The sequence below is a fragment of the Gracilinanus agilis genome, chromosome 5, assembly GCF_016433145.1.
Source record: "Gracilinanus agilis isolate LMUSP501 chromosome 5, AgileGrace, whole genome shotgun sequence".
Classification (NCBI taxonomy): Eukaryota; Metazoa; Chordata; class Mammalia; order Didelphimorphia; family Didelphidae; genus Gracilinanus; species Gracilinanus agilis.
The window spans coordinates 210,109,329-210,124,955 of NC_058134.1; the positions used below are offsets into that span (position 1 = coordinate 210,109,329).

A 15,627-nucleotide genomic window follows, 5' to 3' on the forward strand; every position below is an offset into this window, starting at 1 on the left:
TTTTTTTATTAGATTTACTAGTACTTTGTCTATTTTATCTGTTTTTTCAAAATACCAGCTTCTAGTCTTATTTATTAATTCAGTAGTTCTTTTACTTTCGATTTTATTAGTTTCTACTTTGATTTTTAATATTTCTAATTTAGTTTTCATCTGAGGATTTTTAATTTGTTCATTTTCTAGTTTTTTAAGTTGCATGCCCAATTCATTAACCTCTGCCCTCCCTAATTTGTTAACATATGCACTCAGTGATATAAATTTTCCCCTTAGAACTGCTTTGGCTGCATCTCATAGGTTTGGGTAAGATGTCTTGTCATCGTCATTGTCTTCAATGAAATTATTAATTGTTTCTATGATTTGTTCTTTCACTAAATTATTTTGGAGAATCATATTATTTAATTTCTAATTAGTTTTTGGTTTGCCTCTCCATGTATTCTTACTAATAACTATTTTTATTGCATCATGATCTGAGAAGGTTACATTTATTATTTCTGCTTTTTTGCATTTGTTTGCCATGTTTCTATGCCCTATTACATGGTCTATCTTTGTGAATGTTACATGTGCTGCTGAAAAGCAGTGGTTATCAAAACAATATGGTACTGGCTAAGAGACAGAAGGGAGGATCAGTGGAATAGACTTGGGGTAAGTGATGTCAGCAAAACAGTGTATGATAAACCCAAAGAGCCCAACTTTTGGGACAAAAATCCACTATTTGACAAAAACTGCTGGGAAAATTGGAAAACAATATAGGAGAGATTAGGTTTATATCAACATCTCACATCCTACACCAAGATAAATTCAGAATGGGTGAAGGACCTGAATATAAAGAGGGAAACTATAAATAAATTAAGTGAACACAGAATAGTATGCTTGTCAGATCTCTCGGAAAGGAAAGATTTTAAAGCCAAGCAAGAGTTAGAAAAAATGGGGGCAGCTGGGTAGCTCAGTGGATTGAGAGCCAGGCCTAGAGGCGGGAGGTCCTAGGTTCAAATCCGGCCTCAGACACTTCCCAGCTATGTGACCCTGGGCAAGTCACTTGACCCCCATTGCCTACCCTTACCACTCTTCCACCTATAAGTCAATACACAGAAGTTAAGGGTTTAAAATTTAAAAAAAAAATTTTTTAAAGAGTTAGAAAAAATTACAAATTATAAAATAAATAATTTTGATTATATTAAATTAAAAAGGTTTTGTACAAACAAAAACAATATAGTCAAAATCAGAAGGGAAACAACAAACTGGGAAAAAATCTTTATAACAAAAAATTCTGACAGAGGTCTAGTTACTCAAATATACAAGGAACTAAATCAATTGTATAAAAAATCAAGCTATTCCCCAATTGATAAATGGGCAAGGGACATGAATAGGCAATTTTCAGTAAGGAAATCAAAACTATCAATAAGCACATGAGAAAGTGCTCTAAATCTCTAATAATTAGAGAAATGCAAATCAAAACAACTCTGAGGTATCACCTCACACCTAGCAGATTGGCTAAAATGATGGCAGGGGAGAGTAATGAATGTTGGAGGGGATGTGGCAAAATTGGGACATTAATGCACTGCTGGTGGAGTTGTGAACTAATCCAACTGTTCTGGATGGCAATTTGGAATTATGCCCAAAGAGCACTAAAAGAATGCCTGCCCTTTGATCCAGCCATAGCATTGCTGGGTTTGTACTCCAAAGAGATCATATATTAAAAGACTTGTACAAAAATATTTATAGCTGCGCTCTTTGTGGTGGCAAAAAACTGGAAAATGAGGGTATGCCCTTCAATTGGGGAATGGCTGAACAAATTGTGTTATATGTTGGTGATGGAATACTACTGCACTCAAAGGAATAATAAACTCGAGGAATTCCATGTGAACTGGAAAGACCTCCAGGAATTGATTCAGTGAAAGGAGCAGAGCTGGAAGAACACTGTACACAGAGACTGATACACTGTGTAAAATCAAATATAATGGACTTCTGTACTAGCAGCAATGCAATGACCCAGGATAATTCTGAGGGATTTATAGAAAAGAATGCTACCCACCTTCAGAAGAACTACAGGAGAGGAAACACAGAAGAAAAACAACTGGTTGAACACATGGGTTGATGCGGACATGATTGGGGAGGTAGACTGGAAAGGACCACACCAATGCAACTATCAATAATATGTAAATAAGTCTTTATTGATGTCACATGTTAAAACCAGTGGAAATGCGCATTGGCTATGGGGGGGGCGGGGGAGTTTGAGGGGGTGAAGGGGAAAGTAAAAATATGAATCATGTAACCATGAAAAATTTTTCTAAGAATAAAAAATAAAATTCTAAAAAAAAAAAATGTCTTCATAGAACTGAGCAACTTTGGCATCAATGATTAGAGCACAGACTTGTATTACTGTGATGTTGAACAGTTCGCCTTGGATTCAAACAGCTATCATTCTGTCATTTTTGAGATTATACTGTAACATTGCTTATCTCATTCTTTTATTGCATAGGAGGGCTGCTGCATTTCTTCTAAGGTATTCTTGCCCAAAATAGTATATGTACTGATCACCTGTGGGAAGCCATCAAGCTTTAAATCAAGAGTTAAATTCACCCGTTCCCATCTATTTAAGTTCACTGACACCCAAAATGCCAAAGTTTTGAAATTTCCATCATCTGCTTGATCTGCTTGATCTAGCTTACCTTGGTTCATAAATCTTATATTCCAGGTCCCTATGCAATATTGATCTTCACAGCATTAGATTTTTCCTTTCACCATCAGAAACATCCACAGCTAAGCTTCCCTTTCAAAAGCTTTGGTCCAACCACATCATTCTTTCTGGAGCTACTTATAGTTGTCCTCAGCTCTTCCCCCTATAAACATGTTGGACACCTTCCAACCAGAGGGGCTCATCTTCTGATATCATGTCTTTTATCATTTAAATACTGCCCATGGTGTTTCTTGGCAAAAATACTGGAATGGTTTCACGTTTCTTTCTCCAATGGATTACCTTTTGCCTCTACTTTCTGCTATGACCCAATGTCCACATTGGGTAACACTGACTGGCATAGCTCTTGGTTTCATTGAGCTATGCAAGCCACTCTACCACAATAAGGCAGTGATCCAGGAGATATATTCACTTATAAAATCATATATTAACATTATCTTTGTTCTATTGTATTTTTCATTTTGTTAGATATTTCCTCAAAATATTTTAATCTGATTCTTGCTACAGTCTGGAGTGTTGCAACTAAGTTTTCGACACTTTCACTCCAGAGATCTGCTGAGACTAGGGAAAGATCTGCAACTCATTCCTTTCTGGCTATCTTCAGTCCTACTACCTTCCCCTGGCTGAGGACTTGGCCTGAGGTGATGTAGTAGGAAAAGAAGTATGGGAACTAGGGCTCAAGTATGATGAAATAGAATTCACAAATATTAGTATTGAAAGAGTGTGCATTCCTCATGGGGTATTTTATGTATATGTGTGTGCTGGGGAAGAAGACAATTATTATGGAATAACTTTAAAGGCTAATATGACAACAGTACCCTGTTAGTTTAGATTCAATATTGAGACAAAATGAGACGGAATAATGCCAGAAACCCCAACATTACCATTGCACCCAATCCTAATGCAAGATCAAATTGCAATCTTAATAATCTGGCCCATTTAGAATGTGATGCCACATTTTTGAGGTTCACAATAGATTTCCTAATGCAAGGTGGTGATGATTAACTGAACAGCACCAGTAACATTAGGGTCATAGCACAGATAATGATAACTTCTGGCAGAGTTAGCTTTTCCTTATCTCACATCAGGATCATCTGTAGTAAAGTACTTAAGAGGTCATAAGCCTCTTGCATGTATCCTGTCCCAGATTCTTTTTTTTTTGGGGGGGGGGTTAAATATTTTAATTAAATGATTTGTTAAAAACAATATTAAACAGTACAATTAATTAAATTTGCTCAGTAACTGTTTACAGTTCAATTCATTTCAATGTAGAAAATAAAATTTTTCAGTCACTCCCACCAAAGCCACACAAACAAAAAATTTTAGCTCATTCAATTTTACCTCAGCTTTTTTCACTCTGCATTATTTCGTAACAGTATTTCTAGATTTCTTTATACTCATCATAGTTGTTGAAACTTCAACCAAATGATATTCTTCCTGCATTGATGTACCATAATTTATTTATTTACAGTACCAAATATACTATAACTCTTCTATTGTTGGATAGTTGTTTCTTCAGTTTTTTTTGCAATTATTTAGAATAATACAATGAAAACAGCTTTTTTTTTTAAATAACACTTTCAGGGCATATACCCAACAATGGAATAAGTCAACAAATATGATTATTTTTGTAACTTCTGTTACATATTAACAGAAAGCTTTCAAAAAGGTACAAGAACATCTACATAACTGAATTTGTTGCTTTTGATTATTTTTGCGGGTTTGATGGATAGGAGATGATTACCCAAAGTTGTTTTACTTTGAAATATTCAAATCACATAATTTAGTCCATCCTTTTACTCTACAAAATAGGAAATTGATATCCAGAGAGCTTAGGTCTTGTTTTTGCACTCTAGATCATATAGCTAATTTGTGGTAGAGCCAAAACTAGAACTTAAAAGTTTCATCACTCCCATTCTTACTTCTTTACATCATACCACCACAGAGGGATACAGTTATAATAAGAATAGTATTACACCTAGGTTCATACCTAGACCAGGTATCTTTAGTTGCTCTCTTAAGTCTGTTTCCTCAGTCAAATGGGAATAATAATACTTATACTATCAACCTTACAGTACTGTTGTGAAAAGTTTTTCTTACATCTTAAAGTACCAAATAAATGTAAGGGTTTAGTATCACTGCTAAAGAACACAACAAAATTAATAGATTATTGCTGTAAATTACTTTAAAAAAAACTAAGACTTCATTTTAATTCCTTAGAAACTTATTTTTTAAACGACTAAGAAATGAAAAGGTGGTTCTAAGGAACACACTTCAAGAAACCAACAATTTGGCAATGTGGTAAATCCTTCAACTGATACAGATAGCAATGTTCTTTTACTAGATGATCTTTCAAAGTTGCCATGACTGAAAAACTTTATAGTCTTCAATAAACTCCTACAAATTTAGCTAAGCTAGAAGAGGAGAGTTACAAGTTTGTAGACCAGGTCAAACTCAAAGTCCTTATGCCTTGATAGGTCTAGTAGAGTTTATGGTATGCTGATATACAGTCTTCAAGCATCCTGGGTCATCTCCACATCACAATGAGGCAGAGTAGAGCTGTAAAGGAAGTCCAAGAAGTTTTCCCAAAAAATTGCTAAAATGCTAAAATCTCAACTATTTCTTCCCAATTTCATCTTTTTTTTCCTCTTCAGAACTCCCCAAAACTAATATGTCCTGCCTCTAAACTGGTATAGAAGCCATTACAAGGAAGAAATACAGAAACTGCACATATGAAGGTTAGGGAACCTGTACAACACAGTTTCATTAAAAAGGCTTTGGTTATTCATCATCTTTCCCTTTTAGATCCATCTGCACTGCTGTGGATGGGACTCTGCAGTCAGTTACAGCTGATAGGTTCTTACCTCTAGATCTGGCAAGTTACTCCAGGTACAGAAGAATTCTTTGATGATTTCATTTTCCTTACATATTTCTGCCACTTATGGCAGAAAAACACTTCATACATACATATATGGCATTAAAACACTTCATACAAATGTTCCTCACTATTCTGTCTCCCATAGATGTTGTTATACATTTTTTTAATGCTCCAAAAGAACTGCAGGATTTAATCAGAATGATTCTTATAATCTCATCCATCCGTGGAGGGAGGGGTGGAGGGCTCCAGCAACTCGCCTCCAGCCACTGCCGCCTCGGCCGTAGTTGCCCCAGGAAGTGGGAGTGGGAGTGGGACCCAGATTCTAAATTGATACCAGTGTGCTCCCTGTATGACTATCCATATGGTATCCCCTAGTTCACCTGCTTAAATCTCTCCCTTCCTTAGAACTACTTCAGGGAAATGGCATAAAATCTTTGTCCATTTAGCAGCCTCTGAGGAAGAACTTCCCCCTTCTTCTATAGGACCTAAATAATGACTTTCACATTCAGGGTATTAGAATTTGTCACCAAATCATCTGAGGGATCCCCTTTCTTCTAAGTACATTCACTCTTACTATAGTTATAGAACAAAGTTCACCTCTGTCATGCTATTAGAAAGCAAGATACTTCCTAACAACACCACTCCTTGGAAAGGGAGGGGCACTGAGAGAGATGTCGTTCTTTAACATACCATGCATTTCAGCTCTATAGAACCATAACTTAGTATTTCAGCTCCAAAGAGCCATAACTTAGTATTGCTGCAGATGACTACATGCCTTTCTTTGCATTAAAAAACAAAAAGAACTACTATTCTTCAGGAATACAATAACACAAAATTACTTCCATAATTAACATTTCTCCAAAAAGTTAAGTCTTTTTGGCAAGTAAAGGACCACTACTTTATCCAAAAAATAAAATTATCTATGCATAGTGAAAAAAAAATATTTCTGTTTGTATTGCCTATACCAGGAAGATTGCCCCATAAAAGACCTGAAAGCAGTTAAATGGTGGAAGGGCCTTTGTTAGATCTTTAGGACTGTGCCACTATGAGGATGGTTTGTGATAAGACCATGTTCCCCTCTTTTCTCCAAACAGAATTTAGTCTTCTCTAAAAGACAATAAAGCTGCCCCAGGGACTTGATTAGCATCCTGTGATGCAGTATTCCTTTAGCCTGAGCACATAAAATATATTCCCATCCATGTGTATTATCATTATATGTGAATATGTTCTTTCTGCCTAACATAAGGGTATGAACTTTCGTTTTTGTATTTGTTATCCTGTCTAAAGGTCAGAGCAACAAGCAGTTATTAAATACCAGCTGTATGACAAGTATGCTTATTTCAGGAGATACTAAGGAAGGTAAAAATAGTTATCTACTCCCAAGAAGTTCATAGTCTTATGAAGAAGACAACATGCAAACAACTATGTGTAAACAAGAAATATATAGGATAGATTGGAGACCATCTTATAAGGAAGGCACTAGCATTAAAGGAGATAGGAATGGACTTTTTTAAAAAAGGTGGGAGTTTAGCTGGGACCTGAAGTAAGCCCAGAAATGGAAATGAAGAGGAAGAGAATTCCAGTCAGAACAGCCAGTCAAGATACATGGAGCCAGGGGATGGAGTATCTCTTCTGAGATCAGAGTAAGTGATATTCAAAATATAGAGAGGGGAGTAATAAGTAAAAAAATTGGAAAGATAGGAAGAAACCAAGCTTTAAAAACTGGAGGATTTTATATTTTATCTTGGAGGTAAGCCACTGGAGGGAGCCACCGGAGGGAGCCACCAGAGTTTATTGAATAGAGAAGAGCAACAGGGTCTGAATTGTGCCTTAGAAAGATCAGTTTCATAGGTGAATAGAATATATTTAGAGTGATGAAAGGCATAGCAGGGAGACCAAAGAGAAGGCCAGGTAGGAGGTAGTATCAGAAGAGAGAAAAGTACTTTTATTTTTCTCTTCCTTCAATGTCAGTCCTATCTCTTCCTTGAGTATTGGACAATTTTGTTGTTCAGTTGTTTCAGTCATGTTCAATTCTTCATTGACACCATTTGGGTTGGGGGTTTTTTGTTGTTGTTTTGGCAAAAATACATGTGGTTTGCCATGTTCTTCTCCAATCAATCAATTAGCAAGCAGCTATTAATAATCTACTAACACCAGTAGTGGAGTCAGAAGAATCTGAGTTCTAATTTGGCCTCAGATATTTTCCCCAGATGTGTGACCTTGGGCAAGTCACTTAATCCCAACTGCCTACCCTTTACCACTCTTCTACCTTAGAATTGATACTAATATAGAAGGTAAAGATTTAAAAAACAAACAAAAAAAATCTACTAGATGCAGATCCTTGTGCTAGGTACTAGGAATACAAATATGAAAACAACTCACTCGCAGCTCAAAAATTAGCAGATAAGTTCACAAGATAAATTGTTCTGACCTAGACCACCTCAAGTCATGCCTGGTAGAAGCCAAGCCATTACTAGGCTTTGTACTCCTTAGAACCATAGTCTCACTTTCACTCTTTCCTTTACCCTGTGTATATCCTACTGTTTCCCACTCCTCTCCAGGTGACCTATAATTCCAGCTACCATTGCCTTAGGAAAGTTCATGGACTGCCTTATCCCTGTTAACCATCTTTGTGACTTCCCTGGCCACCACTCCTATTAGAATGTAAGTTCCCTACAGGCGGGGTAGAAATATTTTCTCTCTCCAATAGAAAGCAAGCTCCTTTGAGGCAGAGCTAGTCTAGTTTATGTATTTGTGTCCCCAGAGTTAAGCAAAGTGTTTGTCACTTAAGTGGCATAATGAATATGAAGCGCTTAACACATTCATTCATAAGCAAATACAAGATTATAGGCAAAATAAATATAATGCAATGAAGAATTTGAAACTAAGAGAGCAATAGATACAAATTTTAAACATTTTTTTAAAGTCAACAAACACTATTAAAGGCATACTATGTTCTAGGAACTTTGCTAAGCACTGGGTATACAAAGAAAGGCCAAAATTACAGTCCATTTCCTCCAGGTGCTCACATTCTGATGGGAATGGTGTACAAACTGTATATTCAAGGTGCTTATAGCAAATAATAAATGACAAATAATCTCAAAAGGTAAAAGAATGGGAAGACTGAAAAGAAGACCAGCGAAGAAGGGACTGACAGAGAAGATGGGATTGGAGCTGAATCTTAAAGTAAACTGGAGGGAAAGGTGAGGGAGGAAAGCATTCCAGGATAGCCAATGAATACTAGAGTTCCCTTTTCAAATTTCCTTTATGTTCTTTGTATATAGAAAGGTTTGTGCTTGTTGATATTTGTCAAGTTAACAAAATATCTATAAAGGGAAAAATACTGACAACTGAGGGAATGAGGAAAGGACATGAAGGTGAAGCAAGTTGTGTAGATGCTTTATTATTTATTTTAGCTTTTATTCCAAAGGTTAAATGTCAGATCAACTAATTTAGTGGATCTTTTTGGAAGCTTTTAAAAATATTTCATTATAATTTATGCTAAAGGAGTTTCAACCAAACAATAGAAACACCCACCCTACCCAGTGTAGTATCATTTATAGAATATGAAAATATTCATTGAAATAACTAGACATTCCAAACCCCTTGTAGAAAGGATTTTCTCCTACACAGTGAAAACTGAGCAGCCTAGGTGTGCCAGCAGCTGTCAGTTAACTCATGTCATGTGATTCTTGAAGCCAGCCTATTAAGCTGTTTGCTGCTGCCTGCTGCCCCTCCTCCTGAGGTTTCTGAGCTTTGAACTCCCTGAAGTTAGTGAAGCAGTAAGTTTTGCCACCACAGGAAGCTTGGGCAAATGGCAGATAAAGGTGGCTGAACGCTTAGAAGGAAAAATAAAAACCAGAATTCCATAGTAATTTTTTGTAGACCCGAATCTGATGTGGATTATTTCAGAAGATTGTACATGAAACTTGGTAAAGCATGGTGGCTCATGATGAGATTGGAAGTTTCCTGCCTATTAAAAGGACTATTCGTGTCCTAGATGTTAATAATCAATCCTTTAGAGAACAAGAGGTAAGGCTTTTTAAATGGTTTTAGTGCTTTTTTGTCAGTTTTAAATGTTAGAGTCCAACTTTTGTGAATATTTGAAACTAATTTAAGGGCTAGAAATGTAAATGTAATTGCTGTTTCTTTTAACAACACACAGTTAAAAATGTGTGCATTAATTTAAATACAAGGCTGTTAAGTACTTTAAGAAATATACAAAATAATTTGTTTCTTACTAGGAACTGGAAGTAGAAAATTGTCTGATGTCTTCACTTTGTTCATTCTTCATCTCTCTGGTTCTTTTTTATGTTGTGTCCTTCCTTGAAAGGAGAGCAACATGTTAAACTGTTTAAAGCATAACTTTTAAACCAGCAGTTTTGTTTTAACTGTCTGCAATAATGTTATTTGTACAATTCCTTATGAACATTTTAAAAAATAAATTAGTGGGTCTTTTATCCGACAGTTCTATTAGCAAGATTTATGTGTTAGACATTGTTATCTCGTTTTTTAGAAAGGCTGGTTATAAACACTAACAAGTGTCTTTGTATTTAAACTTATACCTATTGCTGTTTAAAACTGCTTCTTTTCTTCATAGATCAGTTTTTGTTTTTTACTTGTGCTTCATCACATTAAAGGGCTATTCATCAATAGTGTTTGAAGAGGAATTTATCAATGTCAATACTTGATAAGTTTGTTCTCAGTTATCTTATTAAGGTTTAAAACTCCTGCCTTATTTTAAGCGTAAGTTCATCCAGATGATTAAAGAACAACTAGGCAAGTTTTACAACTATAACACTGAACTGAATTTTTTCAGCTCTCACTTCTTCCTACTTAAGGAAAGGGGAGAAATGTACATGGCCACAACACATCTTTATCTTTTTTTATAATAAAAATAAAAATTTTTTTGTAGTTTCAAGTTATCTCTGGGTAGAAGCTATATAAGCTATAAATATTCATCATTTTTTAAAGACAGCTCTTTCTTTGAATTTTATATGCCTTGTTCTTTGTTAACAAACTTTTGTTTATAGCCTCAAGTGCCATGGCTTAATACAAGACAAAAATTACTTAAATTTTTAAAGATCAGAGCATATTTAACTAGATTTCTCTTAATTGTATAGTCACTCTAAACAGAACACTCTTAAATCCCGTACTATTTGATAATTTTACATTTAAATCTAATTATAAGTCCATTTTTTAGACAAAGCAAAATTTGAAAAATTAATTTATCATATTAACACCTAGGTGAAGTATAAAATTGTAGGTTAAACTGGCAGTCATTCAGTTATGCACCTACCAAGTCCTAGATGATGGGGATATAAAAGCCTAAGCTAAACAGATCCTGCTTTCAAGGAGTTCACCTTGTATTGAGGCAAACAACATGAATACATAAAGATATATACAAAAAAACATAAAGAGCACATATAAATGCCTAGAGGAGGAGGCATGAAGCTGTTGTTCAAACCAAGTCTTGAAGGAAACCTGGCCTAGAGGATAGCCAGGCACAGGGGCTAGAAATACTGTTGTTTTTGAGGAATAGAGAAAAGGGCAATCTTGATGGACTCTTGGTATGATATAGCCAGCTAATTTTTGAAAAGATTTTTTTCAAAAAAAGAAAACACTGGAGTTCATATTTGTTCTGATAGTTGATAGGGAACCACCAGAGTTTATTTGAAGTGAAGTCAAGGAAGGGTCACAGCAAAATGACCAAACCTATGCTTCAGGAATATCGTTTGCTTTGGTGGTCTGTGGAAAAGGGAGGGCTGTGAGAAGAGGCTTGAGCTGGGGAGAAAAATGAAAAGACTATTGCAGTAGGCTATAGGTAACTAGGACAAAGGGCTAAGCTAGGGTGGTGTCTGTGAGTCTCTTTGAGAAAGGTATAGATATGTGTGCTTGTGTGTATACACATTTGAGTGTGAAAGAAATGTTGTTGCAATAGAAACAAGAGCCTCACCTATTAACCTTATGCGAATAATGCAAACTAAATTTGAATTGCAGAGTTTTCTGTTGTTTCTTTTCCTTCCTCCCTTGCAAGTGACCTTTACTACTGGTTAAAGGTTGCTCAAAGGAGAAAGTTCTTTTGTGCTTATAATTCACATTACTGTTCTTTGTATTGTAGCAAAAGCTTCTTGAAATGTAAGCTTTTTCTCCTAAGGTGAAAGTTTTTATCATCCTTTTCTTTTTTGTTTTCAACTATTTAATCCCATTTTACTCCTACACAAGTATACACAAACTTGCCAGCAATGCCTTAGGAGTTGGGGGTGAGGTCATTCAGTTTGTCAGAAAATTATCATTTGTTAAGTGCCTACTATGTGCTGTGCTGAGTGCTGCTGATACTTGGGCAGAAAGCAAAACAAAATGAAACAAAAACCCGTTCAGGACCTCAATTCTATCACCTCTGGAAAATAGTCAACTTATAGAGACACACATATGTACATATACATGCATGTATGTGTATATATGTGTGTACATGTGTGGATGTTTGTATCTACACTTACACACATACATATACACATATCAATCACTGCTACCAACTTGGATTTAACAATTTGTGACATTGGGGACATCAAACCAAATTAATCAGAAAGGTTCGAGTGAACCTACAAAGAGTAACCCAATATTGACTATTTTGTGTCAAAATTGACAGGGACCAAATTTGAACCAGCAATCTTGGACTACTATAAACTTTAACTCCCAAAATAATTGGTAAATTATTTTGATGAGAAAATCTTTTTCACAGAAGTCTGTTTAGTAAAAATTTGAGGGGCTCTTTTTACTTTCTGTTTAGTACATATCTGCAATAATAGGATAAGAAATGATACTTCCTAGTATCTGTAGTCATATGTAATTTAAAAAATATTCATATACCTGGAGGTATCTATCAAGTATTCAAAGTTGGCATGATATTTACTTTGATGACCTTATGTATTTTTCTAAAAAATATAGAGGGCAAAGTAAGGTTACTGTTGAATAAACAAAAATATGGAAAGTCTAAATATTTCTTAAGATTCCAGAACTGGGACAACCCCATATAAACATACATAGAATCCTTTCCTATCTCACCCCTGAAAACTCTGGGTTTTTTGGAAACATGTTAGAATTATACTTTCATAAGTGGTAATTTGCAGATAAGCAAGATAATTTTTGTTTTAAAGGAAACAGAAGCACTCCCAACAGCCCCCCCCATCCAATATAAATTGCTTCAAACGATAATTCAACTCTAAAATTAACCTCTTAAACAATATAAATTAATTTTAGAAACTTATATTTTTTTTAACAGGATAAATTATTCAGGACCAGAACTGAATAAAAATTAAGTTGTATGGGTTATCTGTAATATTAGTAACATTCTTTCCTAATAACTGTTTGACAGGACCCAGTTGAGCAATGGGAAAAGTGGCAACACTGGGTGGGTCTTTGACAAGAGTTCATACTCCTCTTAGGTCACAAATTGGCCTTCAGTATGAGCTATGTACACATGTGGACAGTGACTTTTTCTTTTTCTTTTTTTTTTAATTTTTTAATTTCTTCCATGGTTACATGATTCATGTTTTCCCCCTCCCCCCTCCCAGAGTTTGACCAGCAGTTCTACTGGGTTATACATATATATTATCATTTGAACCCATTTCCATATTATCCATTTTTGTAAAAGAGCTGTCCTTTAAAACCAAAACCCCAAATCACATACCCATATAAACAAGTGTTAATCACATTGTTTTCTTCTGGATTTCTACTCCCACAGTTCTTTCTCTAGATGTGCATAGCATTTTTTCTCTTAAGTCCCACAGAATTGTCCTGGATCATTGCATTGCTATGTCCCATAGTGTTACAATCTCTGTGTATAATATTCTCCTGGTTCTGCTTATTTCACTGCACATCAGTTCGTGTAGGTCTTTCTAGTTCTTATAAAAGTCCATCATTTCATCATTTTTTATAGCACAATAGTATTCTATCACAATTTGTTCAGCCATTCCCCAATCAAGAGACATATCTTCATTTTCCAATTTTTTGCTACCACAAAGAGGGCAAATATAAATATTTTTGTACAAACAGTGGACAGTGATTTTGGCTGCATTGATCTGATTGCTATAGCAGTCCATATGTTTCCTCTGGTACTTTAAAATAAATAATTGCCACTTGATTGGACATCTGTAGTATTCATGTTGGAAATAGGAAAGATGGCTTAAGAAACCAAAACAATCCCCTATACTTCTCAATCCTAAAGCTAACCCAAACCCTTTCTTGTTTAATAAAACTAGTTTGGTAATGGCCAAGCCTACAACTTGCACCGGAATTAAGTAATTTTAATACTAATGTGGTTCAGGCTTTTGCAAGATGCTTGATGTTTATTTTTTATGTTTGCAAGATCATTTATAAACTTTGTATACTTAAACTTTTTTACAAACATTATAGTTCTTTTATAGCTGTTCAAATTTCAAAGGGAAAAAATAAAAGCTATAACACTGTTTCCTTGGGGGGAAAAAAGAAAGTTGGTATTTTTTATAATATTTATCTTTGTTCAGCATTTGTTTTTACTGTAAGGGAATGATTTTTTATTAAATTATGATCATATAGTATTTAAGTTGTAGATAATATCAAGAAATTTTCCTTTCCTCCTAGCCAAATTTCTTTGCCTTTTAAAATTCACTGGAAGAGCACCTAGGAAAGCCAAATCTATTTGCCTTAAGGAAGGGAGTTAATTTAGATCCCAAAAAAGAACCCAACTGACACCTGACACCTGTTTTGTTTCTACTTAATGTTAGCATATCTTAATGTGAATCTTAGTTTGTTTTAGGGGAATGGTAATTATGTCTCTATTCTAACAGAAGTCCCTTTGTACTGTTTTTACTAAAGGGAAAGGAATGCCTTTTGCTAGACCTTCTGCACATGCATGTGTCACTTCAGTCTTGCACAGATGTGCAGAGTAGACATTCACATATGTTCTTTACCACAATGTGTCACTTAACCACTTATATGGAAGGTCTTTTTTTGATTCACTTATTATTTGCCCCATTTGTTTAATATTCTTAAGGTTGGAATTCAATTTTTCCTGAAACTATAGTTATGTTCTTGGACTTAAAATTGCTCTTTTTAATTACTATAAAGTTCTCTCTAGTGTTTTGTATGAAATTAAGTAAAGAAACTTTACTAAATACAAGTTTGTGGTCCTATGAAATTTGAGACCATCTGTTAAGGAGATTTATTTTCTCCCCCAAGTACATAGAATATTCTAATATTATACATCTTATTTCTTCTGATATTAGTTATAGGAATATCTTTTCCTTGCTTCCCTATCTCTTGACTAATTCCAGGCATTAAATGTATAATTATTTTGGTATGGTTCTTTTTAAAGTAAAATGTGTAAATCATTAGTGTGAAGTCAACCATTATCTTTTCTTTTAGAGGCCAAGGTATAGGAGACTGGCAAAAATTATCTGCTGATATTCTTGAACTGAGAAATTCAATGATCACATCTGATTGTGATCAACTTTTAGAATATTAAAGTCACTGGTTTTCATGAACATTCAGGAATCATAAAAAACACTAATACAAAGAATAACCCCAAAATAGAAGCATTGCAAAGAGAGAATGGGTTTTTTTCTTGGCTCTAAACCTGTCTTCCTCTTAATGTAGAAGAATCATCAATTTCCAAGCCTCCATAAAGCTAGAATAATAATAATGATGATGATGATGATGATGATATAAGATACTTTGTATCTTATTGTAGTACAATTATCCATTGTAGTCAATGGATGAAAGCTAACATTCAGGAGATACCTATTATGTGCTAAGGGCTAGAGAGATGAAGAAAAAATGAAAACATTCCATTTCTAATAGCATTGTTTCCTAGAAGAAAGGACTATAAATGTGGTATAATATCTTTTTTTCTATATTCTTCTTTTTAGTATGTTGTATGTATGGGAAGATATTAACAAATTAATGAAGTTTTCAAATATTAATTTAGTAACTATTTAAAAACATTTTCTATATTAAGAAAAATCAAAAGCAGGCTCTGTCCTTAAGGAGCTTACATTTTCATAGAGAAGACAACATA

At 34.7% G+C, this 15,627-nt stretch overlaps 1 protein-coding gene across 2 annotated transcripts in view; it reads left to right on the forward strand.

The window, feature by feature from the left end:
- The window catches only part of NET1 (neuroepithelial cell transforming 1), a 119,576-nt gene that overhangs the window by 92,406 nt on the left and 11,543 nt on the right, over positions 1-15,627 (forward strand). The window contains exon 1 of one of the 2 annotated variants that reach the window (XM_044679747.1): positions 9,342-9,602. The exons of the other annotated variant lie outside the window; for it this stretch is intronic. Within the exon in view, the coding sequence (XP_044535682.1) occupies positions 9,510-9,602 (93 nt within the window). The 5' untranslated portion in view covers positions 9,342-9,509. Of the gene's footprint in view, positions 1-9,341; positions 9,603-15,627 lie in introns of those variants that run through there. 2 annotated transcript variants of the gene reach the window in all.